The 22379-nt window shown below is 46.1% G+C and overlaps 1 protein-coding gene across 3 annotated transcripts in view; it reads left to right on the top strand.

Annotated features, from left to right (window-relative positions):
• Positions 1–1264: 1264 nt before the first annotated feature.
• The window catches only part of LOC119394118 (uncharacterized), a 34319-nt gene continuing 13204 nt past the window's right edge, over positions 1265–22379 (top strand). For 2 of the 3 annotated variants that reach the window (XM_037661379.2, XM_037661369.2), the window contains exons 1-3: positions 1266–1668; positions 12629–12709; positions 17962–18115. In XM_037661379.2, the coding sequence (XP_037517307.2) occupies positions 1513–1668; positions 12629–12709; positions 17962–18115 (391 nt within the window). In that variant the 5' untranslated portion in view covers positions 1266–1512. Of the gene's footprint in view, positions 1669–12628; positions 12710–17961; positions 18116–22379 lie in introns of all 3 variants that reach the window. The other variant, XM_037661388.2, reaches the window with a different exon arrangement.

Genomic DNA, 22379 nt, shown 5'->3' with positions numbered 1-22379 from the left:
GCCCCCGCTCGCGCGCTTTTACCCGCGGTAGAACATACGATGCGTGGGGGGATCTTATCAATTTGGACTTCGTACGGTACATGACGGCGACGGCAAAAACCCGTCGAGACTGTCCATATAATTGCTATCGCAATAATAGGAGAAATGAAATTTAGTGTGCCTGCATGGCGTTTTCCCGGTATGCTTATACAAGCATTGAGTTACGACTTTAGCTTCACAATGCTGTAAAGCCGTTCTACTTTGTCGATGTAGTTTACGTTCAGGTAAGACTTAAATGAAAAAAATGATCCTGTCATCTGTTATGGCCCCATTGAGCAGTAAGGTTTATTCATTGCATGTTGAAACAACGTTGAGGCGTCTAGAAGACTGGCGAGTAGGAAAAAGGCCGATTTAACGCCTACACTCATAATGCCTGGTAACCGTCTAAGCAATGAAACTATTATGTCCGAAAAGCATAAGAACATTAATGTGAACAAAAATGCACAGTGTGGCTTTTTCATGTATATTCATTTACAAAAAGCACATGAGTGAGCAAACGCAATATTACTGTTGCGTGCAATAAAAGAGGCTCCTGGAACGTCGTTCCTTGGAAGGCCGTTCCGTACAACACTGGCTGTAGCATACTGTAGCATGGGTGGCGGGCATTTTCAAAGGTTTCCGTGTAGTGTAGTATATATATATATATATATATATATATATATATATATATATATATATATATATATGTATGTATGTATGTATATCCGTGAATGCCGTCTGCTATGAGGTCATCTTGTCTTTCATTTCACGACCCACGGAGAAACGTAAAGAAGTGAGTCGGTTGAAGCATTGCCGTTGACATCGAGAATGCATTGGCTCCAATGAAGCATGGGAGAGAGACGTCCGCGTTTTTTTTTTTGTTTTGTTTTTGCATGTCACCATGCCAGCGCACGAGGTGGATAGCGCTGACAGCTGAGAAATTAATAGCTACGGGTGCTTGTAGGCTAGATGCGAAGTTGGAACGCTTAAGTGGCACTGAAATTGGGATTATTTTTGCTACCAAACATTCGTGCAAGTTGCCCGGATGTCATTCGATGGCCATGAGTACTTATCAAAACGCGTGGCGCAATGAAGAGCACCGACAGCGGGAAGCTCGCGCTTCATGCTGACGTTGACCACGTGTGCATTAAAGAAATAAGCGGTGAGTAGTCAATGCAGGGAGGAGAGCGAAGGCGAGAAAGAAACCACTCTCTCGCCTTCGAATTTGGAGTGCTTTAGGGGCCCTTTCATTTTAGCCGGTCCCACCAAAGACTATCGCACACTATGCCATGCAACGATAAGCGCGACGCGGTATCCGCTTTTCAGAACTTGCACTGTAGCCGACCTGTGTAGCCTCGCACAACGTGAACGACGCATGAGCCGTGTTTTCGGGACAGCCGCCGGCTCCGCCCCCTGAGCGACGTACCGCCGGTGTTGTGTCGATCTCATTGTAGGCTTGTGGCCACCGAGCTTAGTCTTGTGCGAGAACTGACCATGGCGGGCTCGCTTGGTTCCGTTACATCCTTCAGGTGCGCGTCAGGCCTGACGCAAGGCGTGGCGGGCGTCGTCCAGTGCTTGTTTGCACTCCTGTTCAAGTTGAGCCAAGAGGATGGCTTCGATTTCGGCATCAACCTCATGCTGGGCTTAACGGTAAGCCGCGCTTGGCCTGTTCTCACGCGTGTTTGTTAGTGTAGTAAAGAAACTTCCTTAATGTTTTAACGTATAACAGCATCTCACAGACTCGGTGTACACTAAGAACGTAGAGAGAGAGAACCAAGGAGAAGCAGGGAGGTTAATCAAACGCACGTTTGGCTTGCTACCCTGCACTGGGGTAAGGGATAAAGGGACTAAAACGCAGTGTGTGCCTATTCGTGCTGCGGCATCCTTAGGGGATAATTTTGGGCGACACTTTCGCGAGATTTCAGGAGACTAGCACCGGACTCGTTCCGTGCCTTCAAGCTACATCGGTCTGACAGTGTGCCAAATATGCTACGACAACGAGGCAGAAACGTTGTCGCTCGTAAACGCTGATGCGCCCGGCGCTAATTTCATGAAGGTATGACCCAAAGTTATTGGCTTAGAATACCACCCCCGGTAATATTTAGGGTGATCGCCTACTTCGAAGATAAACGCCTGCCTTTGAAACATAAAAGAGCTTTGTGGAAGAAATGCCTATAGATGCGTTGAAGCGTGTAATATTCTAGTTCGAGTGTGAACAATTTTTTTTTTTGTTTACAGATACTGCAGGCCCTCCTCGGGCCCATGCAGGAGTGAATACAAAAACAGACAATAAATGGTAATACATTGAGTAGCTTGGCATAATGGAAAAAAATAAAATAACAAGTACACAAATGGAAAGACACACCAATGTGCAGTACACATATTTTTTATTATACAAAAGAATTGCACTCAAATCAAGGCATATTTCAATATGAGCCACTTTCATCAAGAAAACTAATATTTTCAATACGTTCAGTAAATGAAGCCAACGAGACAGTCCATTGCTCCTTCAGATAATGCATTCTAATAATAAAAAAAAAATGCGCGAGGAAAGATAGAGAACTTCTGGACATTAAGGCGGCTAGCTGGTTGCCTAAGAGTTATACTGTTCTGGCTGGGAGTTTTCAAGGATGTTGAAGGTAACGCTCCCGTGATATTTTCAAGTCCCCATAATAAAGCTGGCAAATGAATTTTAATCTAGATACTATCCTGCGTTTGCTCAAGTTTTTGTAGGTTAGCCTTATTACGTAAAGTGGTTACACTAGAATGTTAGGAGTAAACGGAACATATGAAGCGCCAAGCTAAATATTGCACTCTTTGGATTTTTTTTAATCAGATATTGCTGTCAAGGCTCCAAGCAACGTCTGCATACTCAAACTTTGGTCGCACTAGTGCTTTATATGCATTTAGTTTTACTGTAGAAGTATTACGCAGTTTCCTCTTCAAGAAGTACAATTTCTGTAGTGCACCCCGGCAGACGTTTTTAACATGCGGTTCCCAGCTGAGGTTACTCGTGAGTGTGTCGCCTAAATAGTTAACATGATCAGCTGTTGTATTGGTAGTATTTCCTAAAAAGTAAAGTCAAGGGGCATCTTTTTGTTCATAAACGTAATGGAATTTGTTTTTGAAGGATTTATATTTAATCCCCACCTTGCACACCACGCGTCAATTGAGTGTAAATCATTATTTAGTTTAATTTGGTAATCTTGATCGTTTATGGCTATGGTATACTACACGGTCATCCGCCAATAGTTTAATCTGGATCGGTGGTTCAGCGCAAAGATGAATGTCATTAATATATACACTAAAATAGGAGAGGCCCGAGGACTGAGCCCTGTGGACCACCGGAGTACACTTCAACTCTTTCGAGAACACCCATTTATGGCCACGCACTGTCTTCTATATCTTAAGTAGCATTTGATCCATGCTACAACCTTTCCTTCAATACCTAATGCTAGTAGCTTTGTTATTAAATCCTGATGAGGAACGACATCAAATGCCTCGGAGAAATCCAGAAAAATGGCATCGGTCTGGCCTTTCACATTGAGCGTGCTAAATAATTCATCAGTTATTTCAGCTAGTTCGATAATGGTAGATAAACCAGATCTGAATCCGTGCCGTTGGGCATAAAGTAAATTATTTTACAAGTGAGTAATAATGGCCTTAAAAATAATGTGCTCGAATAATTTACAGTAAGTAGTAGTTAATGAAACGGGCCTGTAGTTGTTAATTTCAAGAGTAGAGCCGGATTTATGCACCGGGATGATTTTTTACCGCAGGCTTGGCGAATAAAAAAAAATACCGCAGGCATGGCGAATAATCGAGACTCATCACGCACATTCGCCAGCAGCGTCCGAGAAAGACATTCTTTTCACCTATATAGGCATGATATGAAACGTCATCGTCTGGATCAGAAGAAATGCATGTGGCTGCAGAACTGTTATCGCTGGACACGAGGTCGAGGCTTCAGTACCGAGCTGTGGCGGCCGTATTGCCATAGAGGCCTTGCAACACGGTGATGAACGGTAACACTAAGTGCAACCAGACAGCTGAAGCAAAGCTATTCTGCGACATACGGAGTTCAATAACGCATGCTGCTTTTGCCTATAAAGTTTGCTTGATTTTGAAAAGAAGGGTGCATGCTCGTACCTTCATCTGCATCTCGAGGCTACTGCCAGTAGTGAAGGCTCGATTGCGCACCGCATTGATTGTCCAATCCTTTGCTACTTCGGCCAGGCCTGGGAAACTGAGCGTCAGTTTCGGTTTCAAGGAATATGCGCGCTCGTAGCGGTTGTCGGGCATCCTAAGATTTGAACAAAGTGAGCTTCATGGGGATGTTCGCATTTATTGTCTTTCACGAGTTAAATTTTTACAAATAAAGAAATTTGATTGAACTGTAGAGAACTGCTATTTTGTTTATTTGTCTTTTATTTTTTATTTCGTGAATTTTAAATCGGGCGAAGCGCGGGAACTGGTTGACTTGTGTTCGTAGCGCCTGCCTCCGCTCACCCTTTCCACTCGCTCAGCGATATCACAAGTTGTATCGCGCTCGGTTATCTCGCTCGGTTGACGTACCAAGTATGAATAGGCCTCCCAAGCTCGGCCAGGGGGCGCTGCGTCGCACGCGTTTCGCCGCCTTTCTTGCGATACCGGACGCTCCTGTCCCCACACCAGCCTTTTGACTGCGCTGTCTCCGCACGTTCAGGCACCCTGCACGCGCTGTTCTCTGCTCGCCGTGCACGTGCAGCTTCACGTGTCGCTTGCTCTGAAGGTTTAGAAAGATCCCAGATATGGAAAAAAACGTTTTAACGGTGGGAATCTTACCAGAGGAGGACGGTTGATCGACCACCTCATCGGGACCGAGCAGGTCGTCAAGGGCGATGCTGTTTGTGCGAGCGCTACGTGCGTGCAGATGCTGAACGGGCACATTTCTTTGACATGAGTAGGGAGGTGACTGCGCGAGTTCTGTAATTATGTTACCGGTAAAACGCACATTCGTTGCGGCAGTCGTGTATACTCGGAGCTGTCAGCAACCATCCAGCACGCTTTCGCGTGCGTTTTCTATTGATAACTTTTCAATTGCTTGGATGCCAAGTTTGTCGTGCGGCTTTAAATTTATTATGAGCTCAGTGTGAAGAGCATAAATTTACATCTGTCCTGTTGAGTCACTGGCTGCATCGCAATGCGCAGTGTTCAGTTTCGTGGGAGTTTCACTTTTGCCGAGGTTTGCATCGAATGATAACAACGTCGGATCGCAAGTTTAATGTCGCCTTGGATTTTTTTAGAGCTCCCTTTGACAGCATAATGATATACGCAAACAAAAAATAAATAAATATTTCATGCCCACTTCGACGATGCATGTTTCTTGCAGAGGCGTGTTTCATTTCGAATAATATCGACGCCTGATCACGCACCGTGTTCGCTTATTCGAATGTCGCTTTGGTTGTTTCGACAGCTCGCTTGGTCAGCATCATACTATACAGGGGCGTAGCCAAAGGGGGGGGGGGGTTCAAACCCTCCCCGAAAATTTTCAATTTTGCTTGCGTATATGTACACGCACACATACAAACGCACGCACAAACATACATAAAGTATGGTTGCCCCCCCCCCCCCCCCGAAAAAATTTCTGGCTACGCCCCTGATACTATACAATACCCACTGGGATCGCGCATGTTTATGATTATGCCGAGATTTGTGCCCAATAATAAGCGCATCTGAATTCGCGAAGCCATCGAAAATTTAATTGCCACCTTGGTTCTTTTTTCAGCTCGTTTCCAAAGCGGCATGCAAGGCTTTTTATTACGTGCCGAACGCATGACATTAATACGAGGCACGCCGTGGTGGATTAATTCGGATTAATTTCGGCCACCTGGGTTTCTTTAACGTGTACGTAAATCTAAGTACGGCGGTGTTTGTGCATTTCGCTCCCATCGAAATGCACCTGCTGTATGCGTGAATCGAACCCATGACCACGATTTTAGCAGCGCAACACTTCAGCCTTCTAAGCAATCACGGCGTGTCGCATGCAAGGCCAATATAAACGCTCAGTGCAAACATACAGCTTAATTCTGTTTACAGGGAGCCGCGACGGGAAATGTACCGCAATCAGCTGAATTAAACACTTAGTACTCACGGTACGTTATTTAAACTGTGGTGTAATAAGCCCAAATGCTCCGCTGCTGTAACATTACAAATGGTTGACTCGGAAAGCCAGCGCGCAATCTCGAAACGTACAGCGGCTGTCTATTTGTTGTAACTTCGGTTCACAAACGCACTTCCCTTTCAAATGAGAACGATCATCGCGTTTCTCTCCGTTAATAGTTCGTAATACTGTGTACGACAAAAACTGCTTCAAGGTGACAAGACCGCGAAAGCATCGCGGCGAACTGCCATAATCCACTCTTGACGCATCTGCTCCTCGGACTGCTTGCATTGGAAACGGTAGAACATGACAGGAAGTTTTCGGCTCTTCGATATTTTTAAACTTTTGTGACAGTTCACAATGCAGCAGGACTGCGTGCCCGCTTTCGAGTACGACGAAGGAACGGCACCCATAGCGTGAAAAATGCGAGATAAAAGCCCCGGGGAGCACGTTCTCCGCGCGCGCGATGGGAAAACCAAGCAAGAGCGACCCGTCCCAGCTACCGGAGTTTTCCCCTCTCTCCGCTGGGGCGGCGGACGGCGCTGCGCAAACTTGAGCGTTGGAGGCCTATACGGGAAAGATAAGGCATTTGATGGGGCGTGCAGCGAACGGTAGCCGCAAGGAGCCACGCCGAGGAGGCCAACCTGCATAAGACTAAGTTGGATAAATCGGGGCATGACATGTTTTGCGCGGCTCTGTGGTGTGTTAACCCAGGGATTTCCAGTTCCGCGAAGGTTTTTCAGGTTTCCTAGTGACAACGTATGAGCAGAAGTATTTGGGTCCATTATTAGAGCAGGTACTCGTTTTGCATGAGTACATGAGCAAATCCAGTTCTCGGCAAGCCTGACTGGACTGACATAAGCGTAGTGTCACCAGACTAATTCGTAATGACTGCAGCCTACCTGTTGCCGGCAAAATACGTTCAATGAAAGGCTTGAATGCGTGTTGGTTCGGTGGCACAGTTTGTTCATCTTTTACTTTTGTCGTGTAGTTCAAATGATGTAAAGCAATTATAGGCTCATTCATGTTCATGGAAATGCATGTAGCCAGTTTGAAACTTTGTGGGCCTTTACTTCTAATACTGTCACTGAAATACATGTAATGGACTCACTGATGATTTGAGAAATCGTTTAACATGGAGTGTCGCTGGAGCCAACGTTTCGACAAGTGGCTCTTTACTTCGTCAAGGCAATGCTGCTGCCCTGACGAAGACAAGTCAACTTGTCGAAACATTGTCTCCAGCGGCATTCCCTATTCTACGATTTCTCATCGCTACACGCCTCCATCTTCCCCTGAACTGCTTTCTTGTTTGCTACTCAACTTCTGTCAGAAAAATATGTTCGCCGTCATAACCAGCGTGAATGAGTCCAAGTACGACGTGGCCTGCTCGTGATTGTTAGTAATGTTCGCGTTCGTTCGGATATTCTGGGTTCAATGTTTGCTCAATATGTGCATATTTCAGTTGTGAATTAAAGCTGCTTTTGCAGGTTGACACTTTCACACTATCTGTATGTCTCTCTTTTTAATACGAAACATGTGATTAAAAAAGATAAGATTTAAATTTTACTTGTCTTGATCGAGTTTTGGCTTATTGAGAAATCGGTCAGCTTTAGTTTGTCCACTTCACAACACACGAACGAAATTAAAAAGATTGCTTAACTAAATTCAAAATTCAACGAATGGCCGCGTCGCCCGAGCGGCCAGCGTACCTGCAAGATGGCACGAGCACATTTCGCTTGCATGCCAAGTGGGCAAGGAGGACTTCCGCAGCAACCCTCCTCCTTTCGGTTTCGCACCCTTTTCCTCTATTTGCTGATCTCGCCAGTGACGTCATGAAAGAAATCTTTTGTTTGTGAATTATTTCTAGTAGATACCCGGCAGCCGCCAGTGGTTTAAGCGGCGCTGCCGCAGCGTATCAGCATGCGAGAGCGCGTCCCATGGGAGGTATAGGGAGTTTCCGCCCCCTGCTTCTACCCGCTGTCCGAGGCTGCTTCCGATGCAGATGTTGAATGCACTGAGATATGCTCGCAATAGCAACCCGCCAGAACACCAGAGTTGGGCTCGGGCTGGAACACCAGCCCGCATGAAGCCCTGTGTTTTAGGGACGGTACGGGAAAGATAAACACGTTCCCGATAAAAATCAGTAAAAGTCGGTTGGAGGATTGGACTAAAAGTAGGGTGGAAGGAAAAAAAAAACAAAAGAACATGCAAACCAATGTTACACTACCGTAAAAGCGCTGTATTATTTTTTTTCTTAAGCGCTCCAAAGCGAGCTCTGGGTTGTCACGTTAAAGATAGATTAAAAAGCGTCAACAGTGGACAACTTGCGCACTTCTCCATAAGCACTAGACCGCCGCGGCTGGCTATGTGGCTTCGTTTCTGCTAGTACGGTTGAAGCTTTTGCCAACGAGGGTCGACAAAACAAAGAAGCCCCCATCATTCGCACGGAAGTGCCTTGCGATTGCATTGAGTGAAAAGCCATTGTAGTGAAGGTTCGCACGCAGATGCTTAATGTGCTCGTATCTGCTTCAAGTGCGCCGACCTCTCCGCCTTCTAACAACCTCTCCCTGTCTCTGCTTCAAATGAGTCACTAAACTGGATGACATCAGTGAAATCTTTGTGCAAGGAAAATATCAAATAATGGTTACGAGCATTAAAGGGACTGACAACCGCTTTCGATTAGTACCTGTTTTCTTTAGTGCTACGGGAAATCTTACCGGTCAGTGTCTAATAGTGGAATGGTGAAGCGGAAAACGCCGTGAAACATGTTTATCGGAATTTTTATGTTGGCAGCACCGATGAAATCGTACACACAACACGTGCTGCAAAGCAGTGCTATAGGTGAGCGACATAGCGAATATACGCCGGCAAATAAATGAGGCCCTATAAATCAAGTCTGTGTTGCGGCGGTTCGTGTCCGCGCGCTGTAGTACGCCACACATGTCTCCATTCCTCGCGCATGCGCCGTGGTACGACACGGGGTTTTCGCTTCCACTAGTTGCCGCGAAGGGCAGCTCCGCGTCTCAGCTCAACTCATTTTACCTCGGAATAAGCATACAAATAAAACGGGGTTGCATAATGATAGCCCCGCCATGGTGGTCTAGTGGTTATGGCCCTCGACTACTGACCCGAAGGTCGCGGGATCGAATCCCGGCCGCGGTGGCTGCATTTTCGATGGAGGCGAAAATGTTTGAGGCCCACGTACTTAGATTTAGGAGCACGTTAAAGAACCCCATGTGGTCAAAATTTCTGTAGCCCTCTACTACGGCGTCCCTCATAATCATATCGTGGTTTTGGGACGTTAAACCCCAGATATTAATATTATATGCCTAATGATATACAGACAGTAATTATAAGCACGAATCATGGTGCATCTAAACAGCAGACAACGTACAACATTCCGAACAACGCCGTCGCGCCTTACTAAAGCTTGTCCACCAGACAACGCGCCTTACCTGTTTTTGCTACTTTCAAACGCAGTTCAAAAATACCCATCCTATTCAACTCTCGATTCTGTCGCTATAATTCAACGATCTTTCCATTTCAACTAGGATCTCATCACACATTCTGACCGGTTGTCGGATCCTTTAAATGCTTTACAAGGATTGCGAGCTAGACAATTCGCCTACTCCCGCAACGAACTTATTGAACCTTCCCGGATTTAGCTAGCCACGGTGGCTTCTATCTTGTCGTATATGGCTTAACAGGAGAGAGCATATACATAAGGAGTCGGCTTACAGAGCAAATATCAAAAAGATACTGATTCACATTTGTAATTATTTTTCACATTGAGATACTTCTGGTCACATGTTTCGCGTTGCCTCTTGTGATTCAAGACAGCTGTGTTTAAAGTGCGGGCAAGGGCCCAGTGACTGTTGTGTGATCGCATTATACAAAGGACTATGAGATGAACTCTTCGGCAAAGTGCGAATGTTTCTTGTGTGTCTTGTGTGTGAACATTGTTGCCGACACGTGGACATTATGCATGTCGTGAGAACATTCCTTTTAAAATGACGTTGCCGTGAATGAGTTTTACAATACCCTGCATTTATTTATAAGTTCGCGACGCTAATTAATAAGTAAGGGAAGAGGAGTAGCCGGAGCCATGTATACGCACCAACCTCTCCTTAAACACATTTGATAAAGAAAAAATCTGTGCCGCCCCTGTACAATGTACCGTTGCCTAGCTTTTACTTACTTTTGTTTCCTTCCTTCCTTCCTTCTTCCATCCTTCCTTCCTTCGTACAGAATTACGCAATTAAACAACAAACTGTGCTTGTATATCCTCTTTACAACCGATGAACGCCTTCAAGCGCATAATTTCCTTACTGAATCGAAGCTTTCTTATTCTTCGTCCAAGTTTGGCTCGTCTACTCGGGTTTTTTTTTTTTTTTCGACTAAAATGGCCAGTTTCTGAGAGAGTAAGCACTTACACTAAAGAAATTCGCCCCCGCTAGTGACTTTCTTGTCTATATTATAATCATATAAAAAGGTTGCTTAAACACCATTTGCACGTTACCACGAAGCCAAAATGGTTAACTTCTGCGGAACGACAAGGATGTGAATAGTCCCTTGTGCGTACATGAAAAATGCACTCATCATGACTTCGTATAGCATTTAATAGACGCCTTTCAAGCTTCAGGGATGATTCCAGCCAGTGCGTTGGATTTGCCGCAGTTCTTTAAAGAACCTTTCTGCGTCAATAAATTTGCCGTGTACAGTCCTTCAGTTTCAAATGACTACTTTCGACTCTCGTGTCCCTTGTGACGTATTTATACATGTACATCTCCACGGGGCACGTCACTAAAAATGCCTACAAGTGTCGGTACTTGTTATGTTTACAGCACTCTCGCGTCCTCTGCAGCGTGTTTGACGTCTTTGTACGCGATGTATGTGCTAGCACTGCATACTATATATATTAATCACAAAAAATATCTGAAGTCGCACGTCAATATTCGTGCATTTGAATTTCACATTGTCGGTGTCTGCTCCAAATAACATTTCCTACATTGCGCACGTACTATTCACCTGCCTGTGCGCGCTTAGGTGACCACCTTAGGCGAGAAAAGCGCGAAAAGGCGGGACAATGACCAGCTCCGGCTGGTGGACCGGACTCGGGCGTCCGCTGCAAGCCACGGCTACCTGGAATAAGGAAGTCACCCACCTCTGGGCGAAGAGAACGTGCGCCTGGTCGTAAAATAGTTTAATTCTCTCTCTCGTCGGAATACCAACTAGCCAAATCCGTCCCCCTTTTAGATTACCACCGCGTGCCATAGCCCTCTGGTCGAGGCCAGTGTCGCTCGCTGCGCATGCAGACGGGTGCAAAATCGCGTCAAGTGCTCGCGCTTGTCGTCAGCCTTGCGCCGAGCCCGAAACACGGCTACTATACCCGCTGCTGCTTCGTGATGTGTTGTCTGCTATCAAACCCCGCATGACGAGGATTTTTACTTGGAACGCATCAGTATGAAAAATACGGTCAAATATGCGACAAATCGTATATTTTCTCTATTTTCACAATTTTTTTCGGGAAGATTTGAAGTCTATTTTACCCCTAAACATTTTTGTACTAATATACACTTTCCTGGAAATCATACTATTATTAAGATTGATTAGGGAGAGTTCCAGATAGCTCAAGAAAAAATCACGAACTTTGAAGATTTTCGTAGTTTTTGAAGATACGTAGCTGGTAGTGAAACACAAATTTCGGAATTGATGAATAGGACAGCTAAACAGAACCTCTGCAATAGCGCAAGCGTGGTTTCGAAGCTCAACACACAAAAAAAGATTCTATGCACATTTTTCTATTAGGCACAATTTAACAAATACAAGCGAACTTCGAAGGGGCGCCATGATCGTCGAAATTTTTTTCTAGCAAAAACGTTTTGCCACAATACTCTATGTGGCACAGGAAAAACGGCACAAATTTTATCACCAAGATCTGCAATGTGCGAGCGCCACGTCTGGGACACTTGGCATGGAATGACCGTATTATTTATTTATTTATTTATTTATTTATTTATTTATTTATTTATTTATTTATTTATTTATTTATACGTAGTTCTAGAAAAAAACAAATTGGAATCTGAAGGAACGAGTGTTCTTGATATCACGGGTCACCGTGAGAAGGGCACGCACACCTTTCAAACGATGTTCGTCTGTTGTATAAGCGACAACGTCGGGTGTCTTAAAGTTTGCTGCATGTAGAGCTTGTTGAACAGCCTTAAACTCCAAACTTGGTTATATGAGTTGCCTTAGTTGTCATTTAAATAAACGCGCTACAAAGATTTATTCTCCAGGCAACTATAAGATATATTTGCCGTTGATCAGGTTTGTTAACGGAGTACGTCTTTATTACTTTTTCAAGTTTGGTTAAGGTAACTTAGAGTACCCTTTATAAGACATTTCTCAGTCGTTACAAGTCCTAATCATCTCATGCTTAAGTTTGTTTTTTGTTTTTGTTTTCTTCAGAATATTCCTCTCGGTTGCGTGATTACCACAACGTTCACGCAGCGAACGGAATGCAGTGACCCGCACAATTATGTCAGCCTGGTAAGAGGACTCTACTTTCATGTTGTAGCTCATAATGAAGTAGCGATCGGCAATCTCGACCGCGGTATATAATAGGACGTTACTATTCCAATGCTATTCCGTTTCTCGCTTCATCAGTGGATCAAGCAGCGTTACACCTGTACGTTGTCGTCGAGATCAGCCGATTCTGAGGTGCAGATGATCAACAGGGTAAAGAATAGAGCGAAAGGAATCGTTACATTGTACCGACCGTAATGTTGGCATGGTATACGCAGTGAATTACGCTACTGTTGCGCCCGGGATGCTCAGAGCAGGTGTGTGTGTGTGTCCTATACAGCACTTCCAAGTGCTCCTGCGGCGTTCCTGCTCCTGCTGCTGCAGAGAGTGTGTGTGTGTGTGTGTGTGTGTGTGTGTGTGTGTGTGTGTGTGTGTGTGTGTGTGTGTGTGTGTGTGTGTGTGTGTGTGTGTGTGTGTGTGTGTGTGTTTAGAGAGAGAGAGAGAGAGAGAGCCCTTGTCTTGTATACCGCGTCATCGTCTTTTTTTTTTCGCCCAGTTCTGTCTGCGTGTGCATGTACAGCCGCCCATTTTTTAGATGCGAGGCAGCTTTTTGACTCACGTGTGTAACGCCGTACGGTTACATGCGCCAGTACGAATGCGCCGCAACGTGTCCCCTCGCCGTAGGTGTTGGAACGTTGCCAAGTAGGTCACGCCACAGCTTTGCGTTGACGTCACGCTCCCCTCGCACGCTTCCCTCGCCGGTGCGCGCTGACTTCACTCTCTCCCTCACCCGCAGCATGCTCGCCGTAGCGCCCGCAGCTGCCGGCTGCTCCGCCCGCTCGCAACACCTCTGAACGTGTCACTTCTCTCTCGCTTCACCCGTGGTAGTCAAGGCGAAACGCGCACCTGCTCCGGTCCAACGCCCGCGTCTCGACTCTGAAGAAGCAACGTCTACGAAGTCTTGCCAAACGCTTTAATGAAACTTACACGAAACCCAGCCCGCCTCCCGTGTCTTTGCGTTGCAAACAAACGTTTACTCGAGTAAACGCTACGCCGAGTTTCGCTTCACACCGTTCTTCCAGCACCCGCGTCGACGCCCGTTTCAACCGGGTGAACGCCGTGCGCACCGCTGCTGCTTCGCATCCCATCAGGGTTCCCTTCGGGGAGATGGTCCAAGTTTTTTCATCTGAACGCGCGAGCATCGACCGCCGGGTTGGTAAGCGCCGTACAACGGAGCGCAGCGCCGAAATGAACGAGAATACACGCATGTGAGCTATGAGCAGTCCTGCGCAGCTGTTGCCTGCTAGGCTTTTCCTGGAACCGGGCATGATCCCCGCTTCTTTTGAACATAGTTTCCTATAGATACACTGGAGCGAACTCTGGCGCTAGTGTCCATGGGAGCTGCAACGCGTGGCGCTTCCGCCAGCATGGGAATGATGGGTAGTTCATGGATTTGTATAAACTTCGTTCTTTCGGCTCCGTTTGGCTCCGCGTCGCCTGCGTCCGCTTTGTCGCAAGACGAAGTTCAGCAAAAGTCGGCAGTTCCACTTCCCCTTAACCTTTTTAGGCTCACCAATTCAAACCTGGTCACGAAGTTCACAACGATCTATTCTTTTATCCGAAAGAAAACCAAAACATAGCAATAAACAGTCACAAGTGTGCTCGAAGCCGCAAGCACGAAAGTTAGGCAAATCCGTGTACTACCCATCATTCCCATGGCGGCTGAACGATCGCAGCGCCAGAGTGCCCACTAGGTAATTGTAGGAAACTATGCCTTTGAGCACCGCTATCGTCATCCTTTCTTTTTTCTTGCCTGAACGCTGCCATCACGTTATAAGGAAAAGGTCAAGTGGTCGTGCTTCAGGTGGATGGGATGTGATTACACCCGCTAATTATACTACGTACGTATCAGTATCTTTAAAGTGAAGCTATTAAGCTTTTCGTTATGCCGAGCGGAGTCGACAAGAAACTCTCATCATCAGAGGCCGGCGCGCGCTCTTCTCTCTTCGTCCTCCTTTTCATGGTGTTAGTCAGTTTTGATGCTTAGTCAAGCCAACTAAGCCAAGATCAAGCTAATTAAGTCGTCATGCTTGAAGTCCCTGAAACTTCGTAAAGTAGCGACATACGTGCATGAAAGCGCGCCTCCTCTCTTTTCTCCCTCCTCTTCCCTCTCCGAGCCTGACACCGCGTCTGCATTGGCCAACTGCCGTCACGTGGGGCCGCTCGGAGCGTTCGCTTGTTTACAGTCGCCCGCAACTGCCATCTTTGCTCGCGAAGCGCGGGCAGCGCGGGCTCGCTGTTTCTCAGCGCACGTGTTTTATGGATACGCACTTTCCATTCCGCGTGCGTTGTGCTCTGTGATACCTTGCACACAAGACCGACGCCACGGTTGGTTGCCATGGGCTTCTGCTGCGCTTTCGGATGCAGAAACAAATCAAGTCAAGGCAAAAAGCTGTTTATGATACCGTCCGGGAAGAGCAACGAGTTGCGAAGGAAGTAACTTTTGGCCGACGTTTCCGACGCGACTATGCGATGTAAGTTGCTATCCTCTCACTATAACTACTCGTCGAGGTTCGCGCAAATAGCTGCGTGCTATAACGCCGTAGACAGGTCTGTTATTCGTGCAGTACGTCGCTATTCCTCACACGTTTTTATTACTGCTTCTGCGGGTCTGTACTAAGTGTTTTTTTTTTTTTCAAGAATATGTGGTTACGTTTTCTGCTTGACGTGATGCGCCTACTGGTTTGAGTTCGCGGTATTAGTTTGTGCGCCTAGCATGGCACGTCGATTGACGATCGAAAATGGGATTACGAAACTTCAGAGATTCGGCGCAGTTCTTCTAAAGAAACAAAGCTGCAGTGCGAAAGCTCAAATTAGGAGTGGCACACTCTGTTTGTTTTGTTGCGTGCTCGGTTTTTTTTTTCCCGGAGCAAATAGCTTTCTCTGGCTCTTTTACGTCGACAGATCTGCCGGTGGACTTGTGATAGAAGGTAGGCAGGCAAAGCGTGCGTTCCCATTCGAGTCGCAGGGTGCGTTCATCTTTTAGGAGCCTCACGTATACGTGTTATTTAGCGCGAAGGTTTACGTGCCATTTCGTGTGGAGGTTTATATCCGCGAGTAGCTTTCCGCCGCGGTGGAGCAGAGGTTATAGTGCTCGGCTGCTGACCCGAAGGTCGCGACCGACCGCGGCGGTCACATTTCTATGGAGGCGAATAGCTTGAGGCCAGTGTGCTATGGGACGTCAACGCACGTTAAAGAACGTCAGATGGTCAAAATTTCCAAAGACCTGTACTACGGCGTCTCTCATAATTATATCGTGGTATTGGGACATAAAATCCCAGATGACATTATTATCCGCGAGTGGAGCTCTCGCGAAGGAAACGTTTACGGTGGCAGGCTAGTTTATTCGATCGCTTGCTCGTTCATTGAGCAGCGAGTACAGTTCGTATGTCAAGTACGTCTACGAGGCGCACTTGTGCACTATGGTTGGTGAGTGTAATCTCTTAACGAAACAACCAACGCTGTCTAAATGTATCTACTGGAAATGATGTACGCCTTCTGGCGCATTCTTCTTTTAATGAAGCTCCGAGCTGCTGCTTGCACTGACAGTCATTGCTCTCTGCACATATCTTTTTTACATGGCAAATCTTGCCGGGGCGCTATCTTGCATTCGCTGTTCGTTCATTCTTAGATGCTGTTAAGATAAATACTATCATGAATAGCAATGCATACTGGGTAGTATAACTGAAATTAATCTTCCTAGGACCATTTCTCCGAGGACGAGTTCGAGCCTCTATTTCTGAGCAAGTTCGGAATAAAGAACGGCTACCTCTAGTGCGTACTGGCGGCTTCAGTGCGTCATTGGTATGCGCGGCGAATTCGCCTCGCGAGGACGACGTGTATAGGTTTCGGAAGGCTTCATGTAGAGCAGGACATTAACGTTCAACATCACACGTGTCCTTTACAAACGTGTCCTAACATCTCCTAAACAACATTATAATTAAACAAAAAAGCGTACCAAGAGCTAGACGGCTAGTGCGAATGCCTAAAGCGCGCGCTCACTTTGCGAAGCGTCGTCTGCTACGCAGGAGCAAGCTGGGTGGCGCCATGCTCGAAAAGAGAGTGCGAAGGAGAGGAGAACGAGGAGGAACGCGAGCGGAGGAGGAAAGTGTCGCTACTTTACGAAGTTTCAGGGACTTCAGTCATGCTAGGATCGAGCTAATTAAGACCATCCAATCAAGACCATTGTAATTACGACTATGCTAACGAATGTAGGGTTAATTAAGGCATGTATTTAAGATACTGATAATTAAAGTTGTGTTAGGGATACACTAATTAAGGTTGTGGTAAAGAACTATAATAAGAACTTTATAAATAATACTGTGCTAATTAGGATCGTGACAAGTAAAACTGATAATTAGGCCTGGCATATTAGCAAGGCCTTCATTAACATGACCTAAACTTGCAAGATCTTAATTAGCAGGATCTTAATTAGAAGTTCCTAATTGCATGCCCTAATAGGTAATGCCTTAATTAGTATGACTAATAATAATAATTAATAAGACCCTAGTGATGTATACCTTAATTAGTAAGGGTTTAATTATACGACCATTATTAGCAATGTCTTAGTGAGGTTTAATTAGTGTGGCCTTAATTAGCGTGATTATGACATGGCTTGACTTAATTCGCTTGATCTTAGCATAGATTGGCTTGACTAAGCATGAAGACTAAGAACATGAACAAAATGGAGAGCCAGAGAGCGCGCTGGCCGCTGATGAGTTTCTTGTCGACTTAACAGTACCGCTGTAAGAACACTGATACGCCCGTAGTATAATCAGCGTCTGTAATCGCATCCCATCCATCTCAAGCGCGACCACTTGACCTTTTCTTTAAAACTTGATGCAGCGTTCAGAAAAGAAAAAAAATGTGATAGAAAAGAACAAAAAACTGTGAAACAGTGCTCAAGAGAAGCGGGGGTAGTGCTCGGTTCCCGGGAAAACCTAGCAGACGACAGCTGCCCAGGACTGCTCATAGCGCGCATACGCGTATTGTATTCTCGAACGTATTCTCGTTCATTTCGCCGCTGCGCTCCGTTGTACGGCGCTTATCGACTTGGCTGTCGACGCTCGCGCGTTCAGGTTAAAGAAATGGGTGGCTGTACATACAGTGACTATATAACCCAAGCAGGTTTGTTGTCGCTCTGAGACCTCGTCTCATGACGAGCTTTGCACTGACCCCGGTCGCCTTCTTTCTTTATCGCCGGGTGGGACTCCCAGAATCGGTTCAGCATGGCTCTGTTGTGGCATTCGGCGCTGTTCAACGCCGTGTGTGCGCTGGTCCTCGTTTTGCTGCCGTCGCCGCCGTACAGCCAGCCGGATCAGATGCCGCCCACGCGTTTCCATGGCTACTGGCTTGTCGCCCTCGACTACGGTGAGCCCGGCGGTCGCCGAAGCATTCTGAGTAACTACTGCTTTATATATTGGATATACTTTTTTTAAACCAATAAATCTATCTGAATCTGAAGCCAGAATGAGATGCACCTGCTACTACTCTAAAAACTAACGCGAAAAATGCATTCGTAGTACACGTCTACGTAGAGCTTAATAACGTTTGCTGTCGAGCTAGTTGGTGCATAGCTGAACTTCAATTGATGGCGCGAATGTTAAGACGGGAACGTAGAATTCACGTAAGACACGGACAAGCGCTAGAACGCGCCAGCGTCACCGCCCAGTTGATAAGCGCCGTACAACGGAGCGCAGCGGCGAAATGAACGAAAATAGGCGCATGCGCGCTATGAGCAGTCATGGGCAGCTGTCGTCTGCTAGGTTTTCCCAGGAACCGGACACCATATCCGCTTCTCTTGATCACTGCTTCACCGTTTTTTCTTCTTTTCTACCACTCCCCCCCCCCCCCCCCCCCATTTTTTCTGTGCGCTTGTCCGTGTCTTACGTGTCTTGTACGTTCCTGTCTTAACATTTGCGCCATCAATTAAGTTCCTCTACGTAGAGAGCTATAAGAAATAGTACAAGCGAGAAAAGCGAGAATAGTGGAGACCTTGTTACGGCGGATGGATAATAGTTGAAGCGAAACTTCATCTTTAATTTGTGTTCAGCTTAATTCATAGCTGCACTTTATCGTAATTGAATCGAGCAGCTTAATTTGGATGGCTTCTCAAACAGCGATTAAACGAAAATGCGGACATCACATTTAAAGGGCCCCTAAACCACCAAGAGGTCGAAATTTAGTTGTGGTGTTACAGTTGTGGACGAGTCTACACCGAACACATAGCCGAGAGAATTTTTCGAAACTGTGCCGTAATAGCGCAGTTCCACGCGTTTGATGATCCAAAAGAGGCTCTCGCTCGTTTCGCTCTTTCCTTCGCCGCGCTCCGTTCTTCGGCCCGTCTCTCCTCCTAGCCGAGTGCTCCTCCTCAACGTGCGAGGAGGAAGAGCGAAGAGCGCACGCACTTGCTAGCAAGCAGGTTCTTTTGTGGATGACATGGCCAGACGTGAATGGTGACGTCACGGACAACGCTGGGAATACTGAAAGGCCCGGAGAGAAGGGATTGTTTCTTGGAATTTGTGGCGCGCGCGCGGTTCGTAGCGCTGCCGCGTTTGGCATTGTTGATCGTGACGGCATTCTAAACTCGGCGCGCGCGTTTACTCGAACGTTAAAAAAAGTTATCGGAGGTGGTTTAGGGGCCCTTAAAGAGGCTGACTCAATGTTAAGGATGAACGGGAGCTAAATAATCTAGTCTATGCAGACTGGATTACGAATTTCATAGATTACTTCGAATTCTTATTTGGGATATTCAGGCTGACTATTGGCTGGAAACTTGTCTAGTCCAAGACACCATGACGTTAAGTAGTTAGGCTAAAAGGTGACGAGTTTGTGCATGGTTGTGCGCAGCCATGAACCAGATTTTCGCCGTATATATTTAAAGTCGTGCCAAAGCACAAGATGGGCGCTGTCTTTAACTGGGGCTGTAAATGATGCCGTTGTCGAAGAAATGTGCGCGCGTACAAAATGTTGTTGCGTCAGTCGACCATTAATTCAGATGCACGAAAAACGAGTGAAGAGTCAAGCACGTTCATCTACGTTTTTCTTTAAAGTTATAGCGAATATAAAACCCGAAATGCTGCAGTAAAAATTATGGAGCCGTGATAACGTTAATGAGACCAGTTGCTTTTAATTTTATGTTCATGTGCAAGTGAGCAACAGGAACGCTTTAGCGAAATCAAGAAACCTATTGGTCGCGGTTCATATTAAAATTCAGGTCAGTTAGCCCAGTTGTTTGAGTCTACTATACTGCGAATTCTAGTTATACACCGAAACACATGATATGTACGAATTAAGGCGTTGTCGTTTTCAAGCAACTAATTCCACTGTCATTAACTATTACGTGTAAATTTTTAGTAAGCAACCATTTTATTCGCGACTGATGAAACGTGGAACAGTCTGGCTGCATATATATATATATATATATATATATATATATATATATATATATGCAGCTGAATTCTTGTATTTTTTTGTAATTGTCACCCATAAGCGGTAAAGGGGCCCTGCAACACTTTCCCAAGTAATCATCAAATTACCTCACTATCGTATACTATAGATTATTTCCTCACGGATGGACCGCCGCAAAGATTTTTGGAATCAGTTAAGTACGAGCGGAGTTTCGGGAATTTTTCGCACGCTCGAAGCTTTTTTTTCCCCGGCATATCCTTTCGTCCTGGCGAGCGCGCTGAAAGCTACACAGGGGCAGGGATGACAAGGGGGCAAGAAGCTACGTCCGTATACGTCAACGCGTGTCATGACCTTGAGCACTTTCTTTTCTTGATTGTTTTCTTTCAACGCACGGCTCACTTTCAGTGTGATCCCGAGCGCGCTGGTGTAGCGTGCGGCGCTATTCGCCTAGCGGCCTCATGGGGACTCCAGCAGAGATCTCGACCGATGGTTACCTCAAAAAAAAAAAAAAACCTGCGCGTCCCATGGCATAGCAGACATTTTGTCCATTGGTGGAGATGGGATATGACGTCATTATCTTCCGCGTGAACGCGACCAGCGCATGTAAAGTGGCCTGTCAGACAATCAGTATCGGGGCGATAAAGCAAACAGACAAGGACGGCAGAAGTGCGAGATTGGGAAATAATAGGTATAGCATAAGGTGTCGGCTGGTGCAATGCCAAAATAATCGGGGATGGCTGGCACAGGCCTACGCCATGCAATATAGATAAATTTAGTCTTGCAATGACTACATTACTGTTGGCCGTACTCAAGGAAGTCGTACTGCACGATGATGCTTTACTCTATCGGTACAAAGAGCACATAGTACGAACACTAGCCCACATAATAGCCGCCTTAAGTCGCTTATTAGTCAAGGTTATAGTTAGCAAGGTGTGAGAAAGTCTTTGTTAGTATTACATTATGATATGCAGAGAACACAGGCATAAAACACACACTCATTCTGCGTCCGGTTGTCTGTGCGCTGGGCATGTCGCAATGTAATGATTAGGCTTATGATGCAGATCTGCGATAAAAGGCGCATAGCGATCCTAAAACGGCAGAGTTCTCGCTCGTGTTGAACGGTGTAATCTTAACGCCTGTTATGTCAGTGTCAGTTAATTTAAAGCAACGTTTGGCGTCTCGAATTGTTGAAGAAACGGTCATTGCACTTCGGGAGGACATTTGTGACATCTGAGGCGACTTCTAAATCAAGTATAACGACGCGAAACGTTCTATTTCCGAGCAGTCGAATGGCGCACAGTCCGTTCGTTGAATGCGATGGCGTTCCCCGAACAGAAGCATCCTCGGTGAAAGCAGGAGAGCGCAGATTAAAAGGCTGCTCTTTTCTGTTAGTTCTGCAGAAATTCTGTTAGTTCTCTGGCGCTATTTGTTCGTATACGAACAAAAAGCGCCAGAGAAGTACTCTTAAAGTAATTTCTAGAAATTAGTGCGCACTTCGGTTAAGCTCGTAGGACGTGCTAAGCTACTTCAAACAGCGAAACACGGGAAGTTTCGCTGCCCAGAGAGGCGTTGATACTGTTACCTTACTGGGTGCAATCGCTAGGCATGTAATTATATGTAGATATTAAAAACAATAAACGGCTGAGGGCTTTTCGTCTCTCCAGCGTCGTTGGCGGCATTTCATAACTTCCATCGGTGAAATAAAAAGGCAGAAACTCGCCTGTAATTCACGTTTTGCGACTGAAACTGGACACTCGAAACGCTTCAAGGTGTAACCTGCGTGAAAGAAGCCTTGAGATCCAGACACCCTGTATCACTCCGCATTTATGCCTGTTCTGTTCAAATTTAATCTAAGCTTCGACATTTGCTGTAAGCGTCACCGAAAATACCTCTAGTCCATAGCAATCGCGGAGTTCGAAGCGCATACTTTTACCCACGTAGTAGTGCAACTTCGACTTCTGTACCAGTGGCAGTCTTTTCCCTCTGCGCCTTCCAACAACGGCCATCCCAAATGCTCCCGTTTCGTCTCGGGCTTGCTGACATCCTTATACCAAAGTCGGAAGATTGGGCCAGTTGGTGATTCATGATCGAAGCTTACTGCGCGGTAGACAACACAGACAACATCATGAATCACCAACTGGCCCAATCTTCCACTTCGCTTAGCTACATTTCTAGTTCGTCGGGCAGTGTTTCGTCCCTGAACCCTTCATCCGTCTATTCTCAT

The sequence above is a fragment of the Rhipicephalus sanguineus genome, chromosome 1, assembly GCF_013339695.2.
Source record: "Rhipicephalus sanguineus isolate Rsan-2018 chromosome 1, BIME_Rsan_1.4, whole genome shotgun sequence".
NCBI classification, from domain to species: domain Eukaryota; kingdom Metazoa; phylum Arthropoda; class Arachnida; order Ixodida; family Ixodidae; genus Rhipicephalus; species Rhipicephalus sanguineus.
The sequence above is the reverse complement of the archived record's forward strand: the minus strand, read 5'-3'. Positions and strand labels throughout refer to the sequence as shown.